Here is a 22,715-nt window from a genome sequence, read left to right as displayed (position 1 = left end):
CCCTTCCGCCGCGCCTGCAGCGCCGCCGCTGACATCCGGTTGCCATGGAGCCCGCCCCGGCGTCCCCCGCCCCGCCGAGGGACGGGAGGGGACGGCGGGGAGGGGAGGGGACGGGAGGGGAGGGGCGGGGAGGGGGGAGCCGCCGCCGCCGCCGCCGCCACCGGCCCCGGGGGGGGAGCCCCGCGCCGCCGCAGCCCGAGCCGCGAGCGGGGGCGGCACAAAGCGGGCGGCGGGCGGCGGGCAGCAGCAGCGCCGCCTGCCCGGGACCCGCACGGAGCTCTCCGCCTCCTCCTCCTCCTCCTCCTCCTCCTCCTCCTCCGGCGGTGCGAGGTAGGGGCCCCGCGGGGCCGTCTGTCCGTCCGTCTGTCCGGGTGTGTGTGTGTGTGTGTCCGTGTGTCCGGGACCCTGTGCCGCGCTGCCCCCCCGGGCTCGGCCCCTCGCTGTTTCGCTCTCGCCCCCTCCCCGTGCCGCTGTGACAGACAGACAGACAGACAGACAGACGGAACCCGGACGGATTCAATCTCGCCCCAAAAGTTTCCGTCCCTTTCTGCCCGTGCTGTCAGCCCCCCGCACCCCACCGCTGGCTCTCCTCCTCTCCCAGCACCAGCTCCCTGCCTGGACACCCCACGGCTAAAGGGTCCCCAGCCTGGCTGCTGGAGCTAAGGGAAGAGCTGAGAGGTTTCCCTGCTCACCCCTGTGTGTGGGACGGCCGGCTGCAGCTCTCTGCCCAAACTCAACCTGCCAAGGGGCACCGGGGGCTGCTGGCCTTGCCCCTGCTCAGCGGGATGGCACAGCTCCATCTGCACGCTGCTGCAAACGGGCCCCTGGGGACCTGGGGAGCCCTGCTGGATGCATGGCAGCAACATGTGGCCCTCGGGAGATCCCTTCGCTGCTGGCATCGCGGGACGTGCCTGCCTGGTTTCCTCCTGCCTGCCTTTAGCCTAGGACATGGTTCGAGCCGGGTGAGTGCCGCGCTGCTTGCTGCTGCCCAAGGCTGCACTGGGAGGGGAGAGCCCCCGCAGGAATTGGCATGAGCGAGGGCAACGCACTCATGGAGAGAGAAGGAAGGTGCGAGCGCGCACTAGCCAGCGGTCTGTGGATTTTTCCTGGCCTCCCTTCGAATCTGGCCTGCTGGTGTTATGCTTCTGTTGCTGAAAATTACTTCTAGCGGGATTGCTGAATCACGTACTCCTGACACGCGTGAGATAGAGTAGGATGGAGGTATCATTCATTCAGCTTTCTTTCGGTGTATTGGTTTTTAGCCCCCTTTTGTCTTGTGTTCTTCTCGTGACAGCCCAGGCAGCGATCCTAGCAGGCTGGGTGGTTCAGCATGATGCTTATTAGCAGAATTCTCCCTGATGTTCTTTTTAAATTTCTCTTTTAAATTTTAACCCATTTCTGAGTCTCTCTGTGTGGGTCCGCCTGAAAAAAAATAATCTTCATTTGTGTTCTACACCCCTGAGATCCTTCCAGACTGCTGGCACGTCCCCTCCCCATCTTAGTCATCCCATCTTGCGCTAGACAAATTTAGCTGCTAACCTTTCCTCATAAATCAATCCCCCTGGCCTACTGGCAATTCTTGTTGCTCTTCCCTGAACTCCTTCTGTTGCAGGTAATAGAAAATGCCAGGCTGGATCCGAGGCGATGTCTCGCCAGCCTTCCTATGACAGGTTACACCAGGCGCTGCAGAGTAAGGGGCAAGTGGCCTCTAGTGGCCAGCCACCAAGGAGTGCACCGAATCGGCACTCCAAACCGCAGCGCTCGGCTCTTGGCATCCTCAGAATCCCCTCAGTGCTGGAAGTGATTTGTAGTGTTACCAGTCCTTAAACAGATTTCCTGACAGCAAGGCTGTGCTGCAGCTCCCGGGGGCCATCCGGCACCTTCGGGATGCCGGGTGCCCCGTGGGCAGCACGTCTGCCCTGGGAAGGGATTGCTGCCTTCGGAGGAGCATCTGTGCAGCATTTGCACGCAGGCTTAGTTTTTCCTGGGGGGGATAAATAGGGAGCCAAAGAAGCTCATGTAGTCTCAGTGTGCCCGTTAAATGTGTTATTACAGTGTTAGGATGGGAAGAGGACATAGGAGACCTTGTATGGTTCAGATCCCAACACGTGCTGGGGGCTGCCATGCCTCACCTCCTGCATCTACAGGGTGAGTAGGGATGGGGGAAAACCCCTGCACACCACATAGTCCCCCTGAAATCTCAAAGCGGGTCCCAAGGGCTTCCTTGTTTTACTGCTAGTACAGCTGTCTCGCTTTTAGCTGCTCAGCAGAGTCATTAGAGTGACATATTTTCAGCATGTTTGAGAATACGCCGCTTGGTTGGGTAAAGAGAGACTAAGCGTTGAATTTTCCAACCCTTTTAACTTCATTTAGGCAGTCAGGCTGGAGCTGTAAACTCAGCGTCATGTTTTGCAGAGACCATGCCAGAAGAGCTCGTCGCATCCAGCAGGTCTCCTGCCTGTGGGTTTCCTCCCACCCCGATCTTGAATACCCCTGTCAGCCTTTGCGTAGCTTCAGAGCAACCTGCAGCCGACCTGGAACAACACACATTGTTTTCCAACAGTGCCGGTAGTTTGCAGTTTCTGTTCAAGGTCCCGTAAGATGCATTAGTGGCACAGAGGTGGAGCTGAGCGTTGGTATTTTTTATTGTTAAATTACCATTATCATTTTGCTAGTTTTTAGGGATTCTGCCACTAGCAGAACTGCCTTCCAAAGCTGTGAAGTAGTAGTACTTGTAGCACGTTTTTGCTGTCAGTTGTCTCTGCTGTGGCTGTGGCTGTGGATGTTATGTTCCTCGCAAATCCCCAGCCCCTTTTTTTTAATGCACACGATGCCTTGGCCCTGAGGGACTGCAGAGCCAGGGTCCACCTGCCAGCTCTTCTCACTGTAATAAAGTGTTCCCTTCCTTCAGTTTCAAATTTGCTGCTGTTTGATTTCATGGAATGATACCCTTTTTCTGAGTTAAAAGCGAAAGGAAATAAAAGACATGTATTACCCTTCTCCCTATCTTGTCTCCTACCAAAAAAGCAGCTCAGTCTCCTCTTACAGCTCATTTCCAGACCTTTCTCCTTTTTCTGTTTTTTCTCTCTGAACCCTTTTGCTCCATCTGTCTTGGAAAACAGAGTGGAAACCTGAAGATTACACCTTAAAGTAGGAGCCTTAACAGATCTGCAGAGTGAATTGGGTATTTTCATTGTTTCACCCTGTTCCTTATGGTTTGGACTCTCCATTTCCTTGTCTTGGCAGCGTATTTCTCTTGAGCTGCTCAGGTCTCATAGAAGGGTTCAGTTACTGTAGATTTCAGTCCAGTGTGTTTGAGGAATTTCATCCACTAAGTTTTGCCTTTTTCACGATAATTAGGATGGTGACGTTCAAAGGGAGGAAAAGAACAGCAAAAATCTCAGGTTATTCACCATAAGTTTTAATTGTCCTATCCCCATCCACGTAGCTGTGTTAGTGCCTCCAGTATTCCTCAATTTTAATAAAATTTGGTCCTTTCACGCTTTTTCTCCCTGTCTGGTACTGAGCAAACATTGCATGTGGAGTCCTCCTGATACCACAGGAAGGAACTGTTGTCATTCATGCCTGCAAGGCCTGGGTGTGCAGCCCCAAAATCGCGCTCTAGCTGTTTGCAGCCCTATCCTATTGCAGCATGTCACTTGTAGCTGTACTGCTTCTGGCACTGCTCGATAGTTTGTTCATTTGCATGACTGCATCCTGAGATAGCTGCTAGATCCATAAAAATGGTTTGAGAGAAGATGGCTTGGACCAAGAGAACGTGCTTCATCAGTGATGACATTGAAGTTGCCTTAGAGATGGCCCCAGAATTTTTTGGCTTCATAAATGTGTGCCTTTGGGTAGGCAGGATAAGCAGAGCCTGCAGTAGCACCTTCTGAAGATCTTCCAAGGTAGGAGGAGGGGTGATGAAGTGGCCTTACTGGTGTCACCTTTAGACCATCTGTTTTAGTGTTGTGTCTTGAACAGGGCCCCTGCGAGGTACTTCAGATGAGATGGTAAGAAATGCTTTAGCAGATCTCCAAGCTGTGGCCTGCACTTCTCTACTACTTCTTCCAAAGCTTCATAGCTACAGAATAGCTTGCTCTGAAAGATGTGCTTTGTAATAAATATGACTTGGTACCCAGAGAGATGCCCAAGCTGTCCTCTAATTTTGCAGTATTTTTCCCCCTAATGACATCAATGACAAAAATCTTCTCTTTTGCCAGTTTTCTATTAATTTGTATTCTTCCCTTGCAGTTTTAATGAATGTCCCTTTTCTTGCTCCATGAAATGAGAACACTTTGCTTAGCCATCCCTCCCCAAACTGCTGTGGATGTGCGTGCACCTTCTGTCTGCCTCCGTATGAGTTCAGATGAGTTTTCAGAGGCCCAGATCTCCCCCATGCCAGTCTCTGAACCATCTCCAGCTCTCCCTGATGTGACAGCAGAGGGGGCAGCCCATGCTGAGCTCAGCCTGCCCTGTTGCTGTAGATGTGACATGACTAGAGCTGTTTCTGTGTTACTCTCAATCCCATTCCTTATGACCTGTGGAACCTCGTTGCCTCCTTCCCTTGCAATTGAACGCTGAGCAGAGCACTCCCTCGGGCTGCCCACGGGGTTATCGGTCCCTTAACCACGCTGGTGCAGGCAGTGCACATCTCTGCGGTCTGGGTGGGCCTCTTCCCCCATAACACGTATTGCTTTGTGTCTGTTGTATGAATGCAGAACTGTTTGTCCTTGTGCCGTCTCTCTGCCCTGCATGGATCTTTCTGAGGCTCCTCGTGGCTGTTTTGGGGCCTGCCCGTTTTTAAGGCTATGTGGCACAGGACTGCTCCGCGCTGCCTGCTGCTGGCATGCCCCCTCAGCACCTTGCCTTTCCCATTTACCCTTGCCCGCTGCTCAGCCACGCTCCAACTTCGCCCAGATGTGCTGGTAGGGAGGTGACTGAGCAGGAAACCTTCCCTTCCATGGCACAGCACGGCTCGGAGCAGCGCCTCGCTCGGAGGAGGACAGGGAGGTGTCAGGGCCTCCCCTGGCCTTGACCTGGCAGAGCTGGCACCAAAGCAGCGTGGTCCGTGCCATTCCCACCCCCTCACCGCACCGTGCTGAGGGACAGCCCTGTCCTGGTGGTGCTGGGGAGGTTCCCCAAGGTGGCCTCTCTGGGTTAGGAGCCACGGGGGCTGAGGGCAGTGGGTGGCAGTCTCCCACGACATTCCCTTGTCCTGCCCTCTCTCCACAGGTTATGCCACTCTCCAGGTTTGCTGGGTGCCTGCCGGTGAAAGAGAAGGGTTGATATTTTGCCCAGGCCCTTAGGTCCTGAACCAAAATGGCAGCTGGAGAGTCCCCTCCCGTAGGAGAAGTCTTCATCGACCTGCAGCAGGTGAGGTGGGAATCCAGCAGCAGCGGTGCCGTGTCTGCCCCGGGAACCGCGCTGCTGCCAGGCCATGCGCGGGACCCACATCCTGGCAGCCTGCAGCAGCACAGAGCCTCCGCTCGCTGCGGCTGTGTCGGCACCAAGGGTGCCCCGAGGCTGCCCACAAGGCCAGATCTGCTCTGCTGTGGTCAGGAAGGCCAGAGGGTGCCTTCGGGTGCTGATGGGTGCAGTAGGCGAGTGGTAGGAGCCTCTGGGAGCACATGGTGCCTGCAGCTCCATGATGCTCCATGCAGCTCCATGGTGCTCCAGCCAGACGGTCTCTGTGAGGAGCTGGGCAGCTCTCAGTTAGACTCTCCCTGTTTTTACCATGTTTGGGACACCCGTGCTGAGGTGGGCAGTGAAGCAGCCTCATCCCCACGTGCACAGATATGTCTGAGGTACAGACCTGAGAGCGCTGTATCTGGCACCGCTCACCCATGGGCCCTGCCTCCATCCCCAGCCCACTCCCCAGCTCGTTTTTATTCTTGCCTCTCCCTCTCACACCTCCTTCGTTACCCAGGCCCCACCACAGCCACTGCTGAGTGCCCAGTGCTCCCTTCCCACAGCCGGCCTGCAGAGATGCTCGGTGCCCCTGCAGCACCCAGCCTGGCCGTGGAGGGACGTGGGGGGAGGCAGAACGCGGCCCAGGCCGCCTTGCTCCCTCTTTCCGCCCAGCACAGGCAGATTTGTCACAGTTGGGCCTCCTCCTGTTTCCATGGAAACGCAGGAGTCCACAACAGCTCAGCACTGGCATTTCGGCTCTATTGACGGAAAATTTTACCAGCTGCAGCTGCTCAGGAGGCAGAAAGGACAGGAGTCACCTGGCGATGCTCTTCTCAGAGCATCTCTACCAGCAAAAGGCAGAGGAGTGCCTGCAGCCTGAAACGTGAGGCTTCTCAGGCAGAAAAGCCTGAAGAAGGCATGCTAAAGGAAACACGGGAGCCCCAGGATTGCAGGAGAGGTGGGGGATGTACAGGGTGGTCAGTGCCCCAAGGGCAGCTCACCAGAGCAGTAAGAGCAGCTTTGAAATCTGCCTCCCCGGAGCAGGGATGCCGTTTCCCAGAGAGAAATCTCAAGAGGGAGGGCTGTCAGACTGAGCAAAGGGAAGGCCGGAGGGTAGCAGGAAGGTGTGAGGAAAGAGAAATCCCAGCTAAAAGAAAGCTGCACGTCTCAGCTGGTAGCTCAGAGGCTTGCTGATCTGTTCTGACTCTTGACTCTCAGTGGAGCTGTGCCCATAAATGAGTAACTGTTCCCCAGCCCTGTGGTGTGATGCCCACTGCTCTTCAGCAAGCTCAACCCCATTTGCAGGACCCAGAGGACTGTAGGAGTCTGCAGTGTTTGATTGTTATCTGGTGATTTCTGTGCAGGGCAGAGATCATGCAGAGAAAGCCTCTCCTGGTGCCGAGGACGATGAGGACTTGGATAAGACCTTGTCAGTCGAGAGATTTGGGGACCTGATAAGCAAGTCAGCATCAAGCAATCTGGAGAAGCAGAGACGCAGCTACAGTGAGAGAGATTTTGAATGTACGTAGGTCTGAACCACCATACCCACTTCCACCCTCACTGCTAACCCTTGCTCAGCCTCACGTGCTCTGCAGCCTTGTGCTGGGGTCCCTGCAGACCCTTCCTCCCTTCAGAGCAGTCCCTGAATGCTGTGTACACCCAGTGCCCACTGCCTCATCCCAGTCTGCTCCCCACCAGTGTCCCTTGTCCCTGGAGGCACAGCTACTGCCCAGCCCAGGTGACAGCATTGCTCAGGCCTGGGTGCTCGCTCACCTCCCCACCCAGTGTCAAGCACCTCTGCAGCCACTTCCACCAAACTCAAGTTTCCAGTTTGAAACTATTTTTCTTCCATATGGCTGCAAAGAAACATCCAAACATGGCTAGGAGCCAGGCTGTCCTCCCCAATCTGAAAGCAGATGGCTCCAGTCAGACATGCCTGTGTATTTCTAAATAGCAACCATGAAACCATCAGGTTTATCTGCTCAAAGAAAGGACAGAAAAATAAAAACGGAGTGTGAGTTTAAAATGCTGTAGCCGTCTCCCCTGAAATCCTCTGATCAGCACATTTATTCCACCAACCACCCTTCCATGAAGGTGGCAACAGTGAAAGTCACTCTGGCTGTAAAATGAGAGTATGCCCGCAAGAGCAGCCATAAGCTACTGCCTGCTGTAGACTGGTTGCATTAGCTTGTAGTAACAGTAACGGGCAGGAAGAGGAGTACCCCAGCCAGCAGGCTGTTTGTATGGAAGATGAGTAGCAATGGCTGGGTCAGTTTCCCAGTCTCCGGCTCTCCACAATCAGATGCTGCTTATTTTACGACTTAACTGTGATAGGATGCAACCTCAGGAACATTTTGTCCTTAGGACATCACCAGGCTGCTTGCTGCTTGGCCACTTCTTTCCAGTCGGTGCTGTAGAAGTTTGCTAGTAGAAGTCTACTACTATAATGCACCCCAGCTGCTACTTTCTGCTTGTGCCATTTCTCCACAGAGGCTACACTAAAACAGCACTTTGCACCGAAGCACACAGTCACTCGCACACATGGCTGCAAGGTGCTGATAGCTTTGCTGCGGGTTGAATACCTGGACTGTGCTGGTGGGACTTACCTGCTCTGGAGCTCTGCCTGCGGGCACAGCTGTGCGAATTGGCTCAGAGTACACAGATGATCTGCTTGAGCATGCATGGCAGAAGCTTCTTGGAAAATTTGCCTACAGGCTTGTACTGTTTTGCTTTTTTTTTTTTTTTCTCAATAGAAGTATCCTCTCTTTGTCAGAATCAAGCTTGTTTTCCTTTGAGCTCCTGATGTGTCCCTGTTACCTAGGACTGTGTCAAACCTGGCTATTGGAAATTTTATGCACTTTGTATTCATGAAGTGGGAAGATCTGGTTAGGCCATTAGACTTTGGAAGATATTCTACGAACCCATAGAAGTGAATGCTCGTTGGGTTTAGAAATGTTTCCTGCCACTCTCAAAGCCAGGAATCACTAACATGATCCAAAATGCAGACATTTCTGTCTTGGGCTTATGCAGTCAATCCAGGAGTGAATGGGCTGTGTCTTCAGCAGCAGCTTTGCTGTAGGAACAACGTATGCACAGCTGGGGCCTTCCTTGCTTCTTGCTACATTAGAAATTAATGCCTGAGCTACCCATGGCAGGCAGAGCAGCGCTAGGCAGCACAGTAGCAGGACAGGAGTGCCAAAACCTGCCAGTGAAAAGGGTACATCTAAAGGGTACATTTAAGTCAAAGAACTAAAGAATGCTTTGGAAGAAAAAGAGTTTATAAAGAGACCAAACTCTTCCCATTTTGCATGTATGGCCATTCCCAATCTCTTCTAATCTTGCCACAAGGCTCTCCTGCTGAACCAGGGGGGTGTGTGAAATATTCCGTCTGTTCCCAAGGGGGGAAACAAGGGAGAAAAGACTTGAGAAACCAAAGGAAAGGAAACATGACACCAGAACAATGAACCTGCCTGGCTCTCCCAGGGAGAAGGTTACAGCTTCCATTGAAAACGTCCTTTGAAGGTAGTTTTCACTATAAACAGATTTTGCTGCCATGTCACAGGAAAGCTGGGAAGGAACCAAATCAAAACAGACTGGAAACAATTCCTCAGGAAGAGCTGCTGAGCAAAGCCCCCTTGCAAAGCGGCTGGTGCCCCCGTGATTTCAGCTGCTCCGGGTGCAGCCCCAGGGTCTGTGCATCCTGCAGGCTGTCTATGGGAGGCTTTGTGCCTGCAGATAGACCAGGCAGAAATGGCTTTCTATCTCTTGCAGGGAGGTGCTGAGCTTACCCTGCTCCCTGCATGGTTCATTATCATTGTTTTTGAGTGATGGCTCAGAAATGCCATTAATTTCTTCTCGCTGTGTAATTCCCACGACACCCAGGTCAACCCTGTATGAATTTCTCTTTGTAGATTAGTTTGACGAAAAGTCCTTCTGCCCTGTTTTTTACCCTGGTTTATAAAGAGAACCTCCTAACTGAACCTGCATTTCAGGGGCTGGTAGGCACAAGCCTCCCCCAAGAACCTGGGACTTGGATTTATGTTGCATCTGCACTAAAAGACTTGGTCTGTAATTCCTGTCAAAGCCTGCCAGTGAAATAAGGCACATCTATTTAAGCTGAACTAAAGAACACCATGCAGGAAAGAAATGTTTGTAAATGGCCCAAACTCTGCTTATTTGATAAAGTGAGAAGTATTTCCCTGTGTTTAGGAAGGGGGTAGTGTCTCTGGCAGGTCCCTGCAGCTCTGCCTAGCCGTGCGAATGGCTTTCAGCAGCCCTGGGAGAGTCCTGCCTTGCCCAGGGTGGTGGAGCTGGGTTGGGGAGGTTTGGCACTGCATGAGGGCTGCCTCCATGGCCACGCCAGGCTGGATGCATCAGCCTGCCACATCGCTGAAAGAGCTTTGCTGTGTCCCTGCGGGCTGGTGGCTCTCCTTGCCCTTCCTGGCCCTTGATCTCCAGACCATGCTGTTTCCTGGAGGGGCGTCTGGCAGGTTCCTCCCAGCCTTTTCCTGCCCCTGACTCTCTTTTTCTCTCTCAGTCCACCGCCAAACCTCGCACCACATCCATCATCTCCTTTCCACTCACCTCCCTTCTGCCCTCAAGTACCAAAAGAGGCCCCCCCGTGCCAGCAGGAGGAAAAAAAGGAGAAAGAAAAAGAAGAAAACCTCGGTACCCCCCTCAGAGGTCACCCCCACCATCCAGGAAGTGGACGAGGAAGGGGGAGAAGAGGAGGAAGAAGAGGAAGAAGAAGAGGAAGAAGGAGAGTCTGAGGCGGAGGAGGCCCAGGAGAAAGAGATCTCTGCAGAGTCTGAGGGCGAAGCTCGTGGGAAGGACACGTCCCCTAAGCTGGAGCCCCCAAGCAAACCAAAGGCAAGGCTAGGGCATCCCTGCCTGGGTGGGTGTGGGAGCCTGGGGGCTGTGGAGGGAAGGTCAGTAAAGGGTTTGTGGTCAAGGGAGTGAGCTGCTTGGGTGGAAGAGTTTGTAGAGGAGAGCCCCAAAGCTGTGGGATATTGTGGGAAGAGTGGTTCTGTCCCTGCCTAGCAGAGATGGGCACCAGGGGACAATGACAGGTCTTTGCCCAGGGTGGATGCTGGGGAGGGTGCGCATGGCCATTTTGGGGTGTCAGACATGGGGGAAGATCAGTGTGTCTGTTCCTGGGTGTACCAGATGGGGGGCTTAATATGGCCAGTCCCAGGGTGTGTGGGGCACATGGGGGACGTTGGAGTGGCCTTTACTAGTCTGTAGGGACACGGGGAGGATCTGTGTGCCGAGGGCTGTGCCAAGGGCTGCCTGGGCTGGCTCGTGCTCTCAGGGCTGTTGTCTCCGCAGTTCACCATCGGCAGTGATGAGGACGAGTCCGGCAGCGCTCTGGCCCCAGCGCAGTTCCACGTGGAGGAGGAGTGTGGCATCCTGTCCCCCGCGCCGTGCTTCACCGACCTGCAGCCGGACAAGAGCTCTGCCTCCCTCCCCAGGTAGCAGAGCGCAGCTGAGCTGCTGCCACCCTGCACGGGCTGGGGGGTCACTGCTCTGCCCCTGGGGTAGCACGGGGAGGTGTGTGGCTGTGCCCAGCCTCTGCTCTCCTGCTGAACCACAGGGGCCCCATGGCTCAGTGGCTGCAGCAACACTGCTGCTCCCCAGCAGGATGGTCGCTTCCTGGGATCTCTTTAGCCCTATGGGATCCCCAGGATGTGGGTTTAGGGGCACTGGGCTGTGCATGTGGTGTGTTCTTTCTCCCAGTTAGTTCATGCTGACCTGCAAGCTGGGAAACTGAGTAAGGACCATGAGGTCCTCGTCCCCTGCCAAGGGGCAGAGCCTGTCGCCACTCCCCCTCTTTGCTACCGTCAGTCTCTTTGGTCTCTGCAGCCTCCCGGGGCCTCGGGAACGTCTGTCCCGAGGGTGGGAGAAGCGCAAGCCCTGGGGCCAGGTGGCGAGTGGGCAGCGAGTTACCTACGACTTGAAGGAGAGAATGTGCATCGGCAGCATGACCACACTGGAGAGCGCAGCGTACCAGCGTGTCCCCACGGATGAGGCTGAGGCCCAGATGCTGGCATCCGCTGACTTGGACGGCATGAAAAGTGAGGCTCTGTGGTACCACAGTGCGCGTGTTCCTTGCACCTCTCTGCTTTGCCCTCTTCCCTGACAGCTCCAGGCATGGTCATCAGCCTTCCCTGAGGACCTGGTCCTCATCTCCCTGTTCCTCAGCCCCTGCTTTTCTAGCTCTGACTCCTCTCTGTCAGTTTTGCCAGAGCACCAGTGCCCATCTTTCCACATGAGCCCAGCACCTCTCCTCCCACCCAAGCCACAGGTGCCGGCCCTCTTCCACCCACCCCGCTGCCCTCTCCATTTCAGGGCTCCCTGCGCTTCCCTGAGACCCAGCTCTCTCCTTCCCTGACACACTTTCCCAGTTACCAGCCCTCCGTGTGCCACGCCAGCTCTTACACGGCAGACACCCGATGTGAGGAGCCTCCCCTCTCCTCCGCGCCGCTCACCGAGAGGCGGCTGCCCCTTCCCAAGCGCCTCTGAGGGGCCTGCCCCCGTGCGCGCGTGAGGGCAGACAGCAGAGACGTCATGGAAATGCACGCTCCGGGCCCGAGGACATGGAGAATTCAATAGGTTGCTCTGCAGGCTGGAGAGGGAGGGAGACACCAGAGGGGAGTGAGGGAGAGAAGCGGTGCTGTGCGCTGAGCCGGGCTGTCCCTGGGCAGCCAGCGACAGACCCCGCGGCACAGCGAGGATCCCGCTCCCGAGGAGCCACTGGGGCAGCCCCCGCAGGAACATCCCTGGGTGGAAATATCCTTTCCAGGACCTGGTCAGTCTGCAGGGGCTGCTGCAGCCAGCACCTTCATGCCCCGTGCCCAGGGGAGCGAGGCACCGGGGCTGGCCCCAGGGCTCCGGTGAAGCCCTCCCGGGGTAGCTCGCCTTCTGCGCTTCAGCCTGGCTACCCCAGCCCCTGCTCTGAAGGTGAGTGGCTCATGGCGCCTGACCCCTGACCTTCGCAAGGACAAAATGACAACCCTGCAGAAGGGAGAGGAGGCAGCGAGGGAATCGGAAGGGGGCAGCAGCCCTGAGGTAGCAATGAGCACCTGCATTCGCAACTCGCTCGGCTATGAAGACTTGGATGAATTTGCCTTCAATTTTGAAGACTATGATTTATGGGAGGCCATCAGAAACCATCTGGGCTACCCAGGCGGGGAGCCCACCTGTAAGTACCAGAGCAGTGACCCCCGGTTGCAGCTGTAGAGCCCCGATCTAAGTATCCCCCACCCTGTGTTTGCTGTCTGCTGCCCCCTCTGTGTCAGGTTTGTCTCCTGGTTTAGAGAAGGGATTGTCTGCCCCGCTGCATGCAGCCCTGTGCCTGGGGATGCTGGAGGAGCTGTCTGTGTGTGTGTCTGAGGTCTGTACAGATCCATTTCATAGTGTTGAGGTGCTTCCCTGTGTGTATCTTGCTCGAGTAGTTCTGGAGGCAGTTGCATCTTTAGTTTGTGCTTCTCGGGATGTAGCCTGTGCTGTGGCCAGAGGAGAAGCTGCTATGCATAAGAACAGAGAAATTTTCCTTCCATCTGTGGCACAGAGTGACAATGAGCTGTTGCTCTTTGCTGGAATTTGAGCTGGGCCACAGATCCGAGAGAAGCAGAAGGTATCAGGTTCTCAGCTCTGCACTGGGGAGGACATAAACTGGTGCCTGTGTCTGCAGGCTTGAGTGTTGTTTGTGAAATCAGCTAATGGCAGGCTGGCTGGGGTGCCTGGAAAGGGGAAAGGAGGAAGGAAGTGAGAGTGAGAAAAGCAGGGAAGGAGAGAATAGGAATCCCAAGAGCAACGAGCACCTTTCTGTTCTCTGCATCTGTTTCCTTACCCGTGCAGCCCTTGTGAAAAACTGGCTCTCTGAGCCATCCCAGGGACTGCACAGGAACCAGAGCCTCACTCCACCTTTCTTTTCCTTTCTTTTCTCAGCAGGCAGTGGTCACTCGCAGTTAAAAGGCAGCTTTGCGTGTCACCTTGGGAGTGACACCATTCACAGTCGTAGCTCTGTGGCAGCTGCCCAAATGTCCTCATCTAGATCGTGCTCTGATTTTTCAAGGCATTGTACAAGTGCGCAAGGGAAGGTGACATGGCCCCAGAACTAGCTCGCTTGCAGGCGTTGCAAGCAGGAGTGGGGAGGCAGAGTGCAACACGGACTCAGGAGGCTTGGTTCAGTTTCTGGCTCTGCCACAGCGTGCCATTATGATCTTAGGCAAAATATTTAATTTGCCATTCCTCCCGGTCCCAGCATCATTTTCTCTGTCTCAGCTAGTCCATCTTTATAAGCCTTGCAGCCTCTGGGGAAGAAACGTCTGCTTGTGTGCTTGTACAGGGACCGGCAAGTGGGGATTTGCCTCTGGCTACGTCTGGTACTTGTTACTGTAAAGTCACAGACAATTTAATAGGAGCAAAGTTCAAAACACAAACCTGGAGCAAATTGTCACTGTCAGCTGTCCCAGGCTGAGCAATCTATGCATTAAAAGTGGGAGAAATTGCCCCAATTTCACCCAAGAAACAATGGCAGCTCTTGGGAAGGTGGAAGGGGCAGATTGCTTCTAGAAGGTGTGATATGCATCACTTATGAAGGGGGGATATTGGGCTTGCTAACAGTTAGCACATTCATTGATTGCTACAGCTAATGCTGCAGGTGCTTGAAATAGGATGTGCTGCCCAGTCAACTCTTAATTATTTCTGCACAATAAATCCACACTGTGAATTAATCCCGCAGAGATACGGCAGAGACAGAGAGAGCAGACACAACAAAGTCAGGTCTGTACAGAGGCAGCTTGTGTCCAGCTAGTGCCGCTTGCTCAGCTACTTGCTACGTGGCAGTTGCTCTTCCAGGATCATCTCTGACTGAGGAGGAATAGATTCTGCAGGGCAGAGTCCTTGTTGGACCTGAGCCGGTCTCTTTATACTCCTTTTAGTTACTGGAGCACGGGGGCACTGTGCAGGGACACCTGGGTGGTAACAAAGATTAGCTGGGGTCCAGCTGGCTCTGTTACCTTGAACTCAGCACCAGCCAGGACAGATTTGGGTTCTGTGCCAAGCCATCCAGGGAGTCTGTATTGCATTTCCCTAGTATCTGCTCTATTCGTGTTTTTCCACGGTGCAGTGCATGCTGACATCTGAATGATGGAGAAGTGACAGGTCTTCAGTCTGCTATTTCTGCTTTAGGTGGTCTGTGTTAGGGGAAAAAATACATCCTGTCTTGGCTGAGTATGCATGCAAACAGCACCCAGGAAAGTTGTCTTGCTCCTGCTCTCTATGTTGCTTCTCCCCCTGTCCTGGGGTCCACAGAGCTGATTCCTGGTCCAGGCCCCCATACAGGACTGACAGCATGCCTCTTGTCACAGCCTCCAGAGATGCGTGGCAGGTTGCAGGTTTGTTCTTTCTCTGATGCTAGCTGGCACCTGAAGCACAGAGAGCTTGCATCTTCACAGCTCCTCTCGTGTCTTACTTAGCTTCCTTTTCACACTGACACAGGTATTCTGTAGACACAACAGGCGTGGCCCAACCTCATCCTCACACACCTGTGTGTGTCTGCACAGGTCTGTCCTGCCTCTGTCTTCACCTTCCCACTTAGACATGCTCTGCTACATGTCTGCACGCACTTGGCCATATAGCTGTAATACACATCCCACATGCATGTACATACTTCGGGGTTGGTGGTGTTAGTGTGTCTCTGTGTATCCATATTTACTCACAAACATACTGTCCCACTCCAGCTAAAACTGGGAAAGCTGTGGCAAGGACAATAGCTCTTTTCCAGAAGCCAGCACAAGGCTTTTTATATGTTGATATATGGGACTTTTTGTGTGTTGACTAACATTTTGTTTAGTCTAACTTTAACTATTCCAAGCGATAGGGTTTCAGTCTCTTCTTCCTTGAGGTGATGCTCTAGCTTACCATTGAGGCAAATAGGAAATGTTCACCCTTGCTGTGATGCTGGGCCAGCAAGTTGCTCTCTAGTACTGATACACCTACCCTGATGCCTCGTTCTGGTCTTTCTGCTTGTGGACGGAGGGTAGAGGAAGGAGGAAAGTGGGAGCTAACACATGGGTTGAAGGCATTCTGCTGAGTTGGATGGACTAGGACTGATTCTGGAGGAAGACATTAACCAGTGGACAGTAACACTTGTCATCTTCAGATTTATCTGGAGGAGAAGATACTTGGTCAGCCTGAGAAATCTGACTGGTGGAAGCACACATGGCAAGATCATCTTCTGGAAGAGACTGTGGGAGATGCTGTGTGGGAGGGTGACACACCAGGCTGTTGTAGTGGAGCCACCGTGAGAATCATGCTCCATAAACTGTCCTCAGACACTGTCACTGTCTCATGCTCTGCTCATGGGGAGCTACTGGAGCTAGCTATGGCAAGAGCCGTACGTGGTGAGAGGGAGCTGCACTGGAGAGTTTGGCTTCAAGCAAGGAGGGAAGAGCTATTCTCTGGGAACATCACCCTTGGATGTCAGTCCAAGATTGTACCCTGAGTAAGGACCCCAGGCTTCAGGCTCTCACTTGAACTTGACATTCGTTTGGGGGAAGTGGCTGTGGAGCATGCAGGAGCTGTGAAATCTATGCAGAAGTCTGAGGAAGCCCCCCCAGATGCACAGCTCCCAGAAACGTTTGTGTCAGTGGGCGGTTATTGGCTCCTATTGACATTGCAGTGCAGTAAGTGGAGCAGGGAGGAGTCCAGCTGACAGCAGGACTTGCATCAGCAGGGCAGCCAGTGGGTGAAAATCCCCTGAGGCTCACTATTGATTCATTTTATATTTAATTTAGCAACCCAGATTTCCAAGAAGCAAAGCCCTGTTACGCTTGGCCTGGTGCTGGGCTGTTTCTTTCCATGCCATAGATGCACAGATACCTTCCTGCAACGTCAAGGAGAGCGTGTGGCCTTCGAGCCCAATGCTTTGCACTACTTCTCATGCCCAGAGAGCTCATGGTCTGTATGTGCTGTAGGTACTTGCTCAAGCATCTTGTCCAAGCACTGTTTCTCTGGCATTGCAGATGGGGCTGGCCAGATCTTGGCGAGCGCTGGCTAGCTAATAGCCCTGGTGTAGCTTGGTGGTGGGTCTGTAAGTGCAGCCTCTCTGGAGGCTTCAGGAGGCTGTGATTCAGCCAGCCAAGCCCTGTAACACAGACCTTTCACGGGGCACTGCAGCACCACCGTGGATCGTCTGCAAACAGTGATAGCTGGAGTTAGTTGCACAGCCTACATGCCAGTCCCGGGTCTGCTCTGTTACACTGCAGTCTCACCACACAATTAAATAAAACGGCCATCGATATTTCCACGCGTCTCCCAGACCAGCAGCTAAATCTCCTTCCCTTTCACTGTCCTTTATGCTTGCTGAGCACCAAGCCTTTTTCCAGGGGGAGAAATGAGCCCCAGCCAGCTGCCTGTCCGTGCTGTCGGGGTGCAGAGCTGTGCGGGCAAGGCTTCGGACTGCTTTTTGTTGGGGCAGCATGGGGAGGGTTCGCCCACCACTCGTGCAGGTACCGTGGATAAGCTTTTGCAGTGATGCCCACAGCCTGGGAGGAAACCTCCTTCTGAAGGCATCAGGAACAGCTGGACGTAGGCAGGTGAGACAGGAAAGATCTTCAAAGGCCTGGAGGGTGATGGTGAGTGCTCCAGCTGCCAGGGCTCTGCTGGTGTAATCTGATGGGAGGAGGGTGGGCTGGGATGTGGTTCTGTGCCAGGCAGTGTGTTTCCACTAGACACACCGGTGGGCTTTTCTCCTTTCCCTTGTGCTCAGGCCACCGTTTTGAAGATAACCCTGGTGTGAGGAGGCATCTGATGAAGAAACCGTCTCGGAGCCAGATCACCAGGACAAGCAAAAAATTAGCATCAACCCCATCTGTCAAGAAAAAGAAGAAGAAGAAGAAGTTGGATAGAAAGCCTCATGAGGTATCCATGTGGTGTCCTCCCACACTTGTTCAGAAGCCATAAATCAGGATGAGAAACAGGCATTTTATAAAGTGACAAATGTGGTTTCATTATAATTATTTTTTACATGGCCTTGGGAGTAACATTTCAAGCTCTTATCCATTGTCGTGAGGGCTGAAAAAGTACTTTTTCAATAAAAGTCAAGATTTCTCTGAAATCACAGAGCCTCAACTTTAGGAAAGACATTAAAAAAAAAAAAACAGTCAGAGAAATGGTAGTGCTGTTTTGGAAGTCGGCAGCACAGTGGTTTCACCATCTCTGGTAAAGAAAGTTAGTGGAGGAAACCTGGAGGAAAACTTATTCTAGCCAAGAAGCAGGCAAAGGAAAAAGATGTGTTTTGGTAGAGAGGGGTCTAGGGTTGCATCATTCTCTCTCTTCTGCCTGTGTCATCTTGAAGCTTTCTGCTTCTCCATGTGCTGATGGAAGCTCTTGCTCTGCTGCCAGTGATATTTGTCCCGTCTGTTTCCGTTCTCCAGCCCTGTGGTTAACTAAGGCAGGTTTACCCAGGCATTGCTATAGACCAAGCAGCACACTGAGGACAAAGCTGAGGCTTTCCACATACTGCTCATAGAACTCCGCGTCAGGGAAGTCTCACATCCTTGCTGTAATCCCTGCCAGGTTTTTGTGGAGCTGAACGAGCTGGTGGTGGATAAGAACCAGGAGATGCACTGGAGGGAGACAGCCCGCTGGATCAAGTTTGAGGAGGATGTGGAGGAGGACACAGCAAGGTGGGGGAAACCCCACGTGGCTTCACTGTCCTTCCGCAGCCTGCTGGAGCTCAGGAAGACAATTGCCCATGGTGAGTCAGGAACTGCTTTGTGCCACCAACCAGGGTTTGTGCATTGCTCTGGGACAGGCTGTGCTGGGCAGCTTCTGTTGCCGGTCACTGAAGACATGCCAGCAGTGTCTCTGCCCATGCTCCTTGTAGGGTGTGGGGAGACAGACAGTCCTGCACCCCATTCTCCAGGGTAGCCCAAGGGTGTCCATGTTGGTTCCTTGCTCTGCTTTGCTGCTCTCAGGCACGTGGCAGCTGCCAACACCCAGTTGTGTGTGGGCTGGAGATCTTTTGTGTGAGAAGGCAAGACCTGTCAGGGTGATTGAGGGGGAGCTACCAGAGCTACCAGTGCTTCTGGGCATGGGTAATTCACCGGAGGGAGACATTTTCTCCCTGGAGAGCAGAGAGAGATCCCCTTGGGATGAGAGTCTGGAGTCAGAGCCCACGCAGTCTGCTGCACGTGTACATCCCACTGAGTGGGATGTCTTGCTGTTTGTATATCGGCATGGTGTTTGTGCTATTTCAGTGAAAAGTGCTCACATCCCACAGGTGATGGGGCGGCAAGTTTTTCTGAAAGCTCTCAGCATGCCAAGACAGAAGCTTGTGGTTTCTCTTGGTCCAAAGGTTTACGTGGAGGACATGGGGCACTTGGGCTTGGGGCATTTCTCAGCTGAGAGCATTAAAATCTGTACCCCAGACAAAGCCTGGCTCCTAGTGTCCCCACAAACACGCGTTTCTCAAGAGCACAGACCAAAATGCCCTGGGAAAAGACTTCCCAGACCAGGTGGATGGTCTGAGGCCCCTGCCCTGTGTGCAGGCACTGAGACTGGCTGCAGAGGGGAAGCAAGAAGGGCTGAGAGGTGCCTCCAGTGCGAGGAGGGCCTGGTGCTAGTGGGGCTGTTGCGGGATGGCTGTGTCCCCAGAGCACGTGTGCAGCAGGGAGTGCTGCACACTAGGAGCAGGGCTCTTCCCCTCCTGCTGGCAGGTGCCGTCCTTCTCGACCTGGAGCAGACCACGCTGCCTGGCATCGCTCACCTCATGGTGGAGACCATGATCATCTCTGACCAGATCAGGGCGGAGGACCGAGCCAACGTGCTGCGTGCCCTGCTGCTCAAGCACAGGTGGGTGAGACACAGACAAGGGCTGCGGGAGGCTCAAGGCTTTATCTGCAAGCCCCAGGCAGCGAGGGAGGCTGGCAAGGATCAGGCTGTACCTCAGATAGCTGGATCACTGCCATGGTGGGGCGGGTGGTGGGATAGGGCAGGGAGACTATCTGGAGCAGGATAATGAGGCTGTGCCACTCCGTCCCCCAGCCACCCGAATGATGAGAAAGAGGGCTTCTTTCCAAGGAACCACTCCAGCTCCAGCATGAACTCCATTGTGGGGAACCACCACCACAACCACACCACGGACACCTGCGTGCCCCTCATGGGGGAGGAGCGCATCGAGATGGCTGACCCCAAGGCCCACGAGACCGAGTGCAAGGAGGTAAGAGAGATGTGAGGGGTTACCACTCTTATTTCCAAGCACACCCTAAGGTCACCCTTTGGCCTGTGATGGCACACAGCAACTCCTGATGCCCACTTCTAGGCCCTGTCACAGGAGGTCTTATCATTGCAAGGGCTGAGCTCCCCTGGATCACCTGGAGCGCTGGAAATCAGGTCACTGCGTTATGATTTTGGGACCTAATTATAGCCTCACACTGTATGTGAATGTCTGCTGGAGCTTGCAATGGCAGCAACAGCCCTGGCGTTTGCAGGATGACCTTTCACTGCAAGGAAGCCATACTAATACAGGGAAACCAAGGCACAGGGGCACTGTCCTTACTTGTTTGTGTTCTCCCCGGCAGAAAAACCTGCATCTCCATAACTCTGAGGGGCACCGTAAATACCTGAAGCTGATGGAGAAGATTCCTGAAGATGCAGAGGCCACAGTGGTTCTCGTGGGTAAGAGGCAATACATGGACTCCCCTGACACCAAGAGACCAGTTCAGGGCCCAGCTGTGGGTGCTCTCTCTCCTGATCTGTATGTGAACATCTAGTACATGTTCCCAAAGTTTAAGTGAGAAGGGAGCCTTGTATGCTCTCTTCTGTAGAGATAATGCACATTTTGTTTGTAGTAAATGTAAAGGGTGACTGAGTATTTTTTTCTGAAATTAAGAAGTACTGAACGTGAAGAGGTTGGTAGACACTGCTGTTGGGGACTGGTTTCCAGTTCAAAGGAGAAAGTTTAGCCACCTCACCAAAACATCCCATTTTGCAGCTCAGAAGTGGATAAACAGTGACTGACTGCCAGCACTGCTGTAGGGCCTTGTGTTGTCTTCTGACCATTGCTGCCCCCAGCCTGGCTAGCTCATTACACCTTGCCAGCACCTAGGTCCTGCCCGTGGCTAGTTTTGGTTGTTGGCTGTATGTTGGCTGTATGTGCCAAGGAACTTGGCAGTTTTTGGGAGCAGGGCCCAGCAGCTGGCAAGGCCTCTGGTATCTGCCATATCACTGCCTAAATATATTTTTTTATATAAATGAGGGCTGTGGGCAGGCAGCCTCAAGCATCAGTGGGTTTAGTGCCTTCTGACCACAAGAGTAGTCCTTTTCAGCACTTTGCTGGCATTAACGTCTGAGCAAACAGAACTATGCTACAGGCACAGTAAATGTCAGTGCCTGTCTAGGAGATAGAAAACTTGGGCAAAGAGACTTGGCCGCTTAACCAAGCTGATGCTAAACCATGATGAGGCCAGATCAGTTTGATAAATGCACTTTGAATACTCGCATAACTACACACTGGTCATTTCTGTATCTTGGGATTCTCATGGCTGTTCAGATGGCCCAGATTTGCAAGTCTAACACGGAACACAGCTCTTTGCTGGACACAGATGGCAGAAAGATCAGTAATAATGCCAGAGAAATAGAAGTACTCAATAAACATTTGTGTTCAGTATCAGAAGGAAGCTGGAGGATGCGGGACTGCTTCCCAATCTGTTAGGTACCGAGAAGGCTGCCAAACACACTCATGAGACACGGACATCATCAAACAAACTGTAATTTGTACCTATGAGTCTTTAGAGAACTGGCTCATTTTTCATCCGAAAAAGGTCTAGGAATGCAGGAAACACACGAGAAAAACAGAATAAAGCTAACGGTGTCAGTGCTCAAGAAACAAAGTACAGTGATTCAGTACCTATAGGTTGTTTAACCTAACGTCCCTCTCGGCCAAAATAATGGCAGAGCTAATATGGGATTCAATTAATAAGGAGCTAAAGGATAAGAATGTAATTATTGCCAAGCAGTGAGGTTTATGGGAAATAGGTCATGTCAAGCAAACCTGATTTCATTCTTTGATGAAATTAGAAGTTTGTGTGATAAAACTAACTGCCTACACGTAAGAGGCTTCCTTCCATAAGGCAGTGGCTTAGTGGAAAACAACCTTCTGATTTAAAATCAGCCCCTTATAATGTAAGTAGAGCCCGTGTGTAGGAGATAGAGAATGTGCTAACTGGGAGAGCTAAAGAGAGTAAAGAGAGTGGTATTGCTGGGGAACAATCAGTGAACAAGGGACTTCAAGCAGTCCTCAGCATGAAGCTTGGTGTCCTTTCAGTGGTCTGGAAACAAGTACGGGACTGCAGGGCTCATGGGAACCTCCTACATTGCTGTTTCCACTGTTCAAGGCAGCCCAGTACAGCTCACCCCAATGATTAACTGTGCTCAAAACATTGCCTCCCGGTAGGTTGTGTGCAGTTCCTGGAGCAGCCAACTATGGCTTTTGTCCGACTAAATGAGGCCGTCTTCCTGGAATCTGTCTTGGAGGTCCCAATCCCTGTCAGATTCATCTTTGTGCTGCTGGGACCGAGCCAAGCCAACATGGATTACCATGAAATTGGCCGGTCGATCTCCACCCTCATGTCCGACAAGGTGAGGAGCTGACCAGCGACAATGCTGACACAATGCGAGGGAGCTTCAGTGGTTCCTCAGAAGTCAGTCCTGGCACAGGAGTGCTGCTGAGATGCTGTGCAAAGGCCCGGGTGGGAAAGACAGGCCTGAGCAGCTAGGATTTTTAAGAGTAGCCTGGCTAAACCAAGGTAGGGTGCTCCATTACAGAGGGAAGAGAAGGGTAGATGTTTGGCTGGAACAGAGCGTGCTAGACTGGGAGGTGAAGAAAGGGGGGTATGCATAAAAGCAGGAGCAAAGGGCTGCCCAAGGTTAGAAAAGGAGACTTGTGTTCAGTTCACATTTCACAAACAGAGGAGGGGAGGCTGAGTGGTGTCTGTGACCATGACATCTGGCCTAGGCAACACTGACGAGAAGGCCTAACAATGCCTGGGAACTGTTCATCAAGAGTTTTGCCAGAGCTTTCTAAGTCCCATGGCTGCGGCGTCCATGCAGAGGAGCACATCAATGCAGGAGAGATGAGGAGGCGGAAAGGTTTTTCTGCCAGGCACAGACACTGCTAGAAGTTCCCCATCTGGCTAGATGGCAGGAAAGTGAAATTTATTATCCTGGTAAGGAATTAAAGACAAAGAAAAGATAATCTGAGCATCTGCTGCATACATCCAAGATGGAGGAGT

The 22,715-nt window shown here is 53.1% G+C and overlaps 1 protein-coding gene across 1 annotated transcript in view; it reads left to right on the top strand.

The window, feature by feature from the left end:
• Nucleotides 1-164: 164 nt before the first annotated feature.
• The window catches only part of SLC4A3 (solute carrier family 4 member 3), a 33,541-nt gene continuing 10,990 nt past the window's right edge, over nucleotides 165-22,715 (top strand). Inside the window, exons 1-12 of the mRNA XM_084289027.1 lie at nucleotides 165-330; nucleotides 5,236-5,376; nucleotides 6,777-6,933; nucleotides 9,950-10,281; nucleotides 10,741-10,883; nucleotides 11,275-11,486; nucleotides 17,189-17,340; nucleotides 17,998-18,178; nucleotides 19,140-19,275; nucleotides 19,468-19,642; nucleotides 20,004-20,100; nucleotides 21,878-22,062. Of these exons, the coding sequence (XP_084145153.1) occupies nucleotides 5,323-5,376; nucleotides 6,777-6,933; nucleotides 9,950-10,281; nucleotides 10,741-10,883; nucleotides 11,275-11,486; nucleotides 17,189-17,340; nucleotides 17,998-18,178; nucleotides 19,140-19,275; nucleotides 19,468-19,642; nucleotides 20,004-20,100; nucleotides 21,878-22,062 (1,824 nt within the window). The 5' untranslated portion in view covers nucleotides 165-330; nucleotides 5,236-5,322. The remainder of the gene's footprint in view (nucleotides 331-5,235; nucleotides 5,377-6,776; nucleotides 6,934-9,949; nucleotides 10,282-10,740; nucleotides 10,884-11,274; nucleotides 11,487-17,188; nucleotides 17,341-17,997; nucleotides 18,179-19,139; nucleotides 19,276-19,467; nucleotides 19,643-20,003; nucleotides 20,101-21,877; nucleotides 22,063-22,715) is intronic.

The sequence above is a fragment of the Netta rufina genome (assembly GCF_964035555.1).
Source record: "Netta rufina genome assembly, chromosome: 6".
Lineage (NCBI taxonomy): Eukaryota > Metazoa > Chordata > Aves > Anseriformes > Anatidae > Netta > Netta rufina.
The sequence above is the reverse complement of the archived record's forward strand: the minus strand, read 5'-3'. Positions and strand labels throughout refer to the sequence as shown.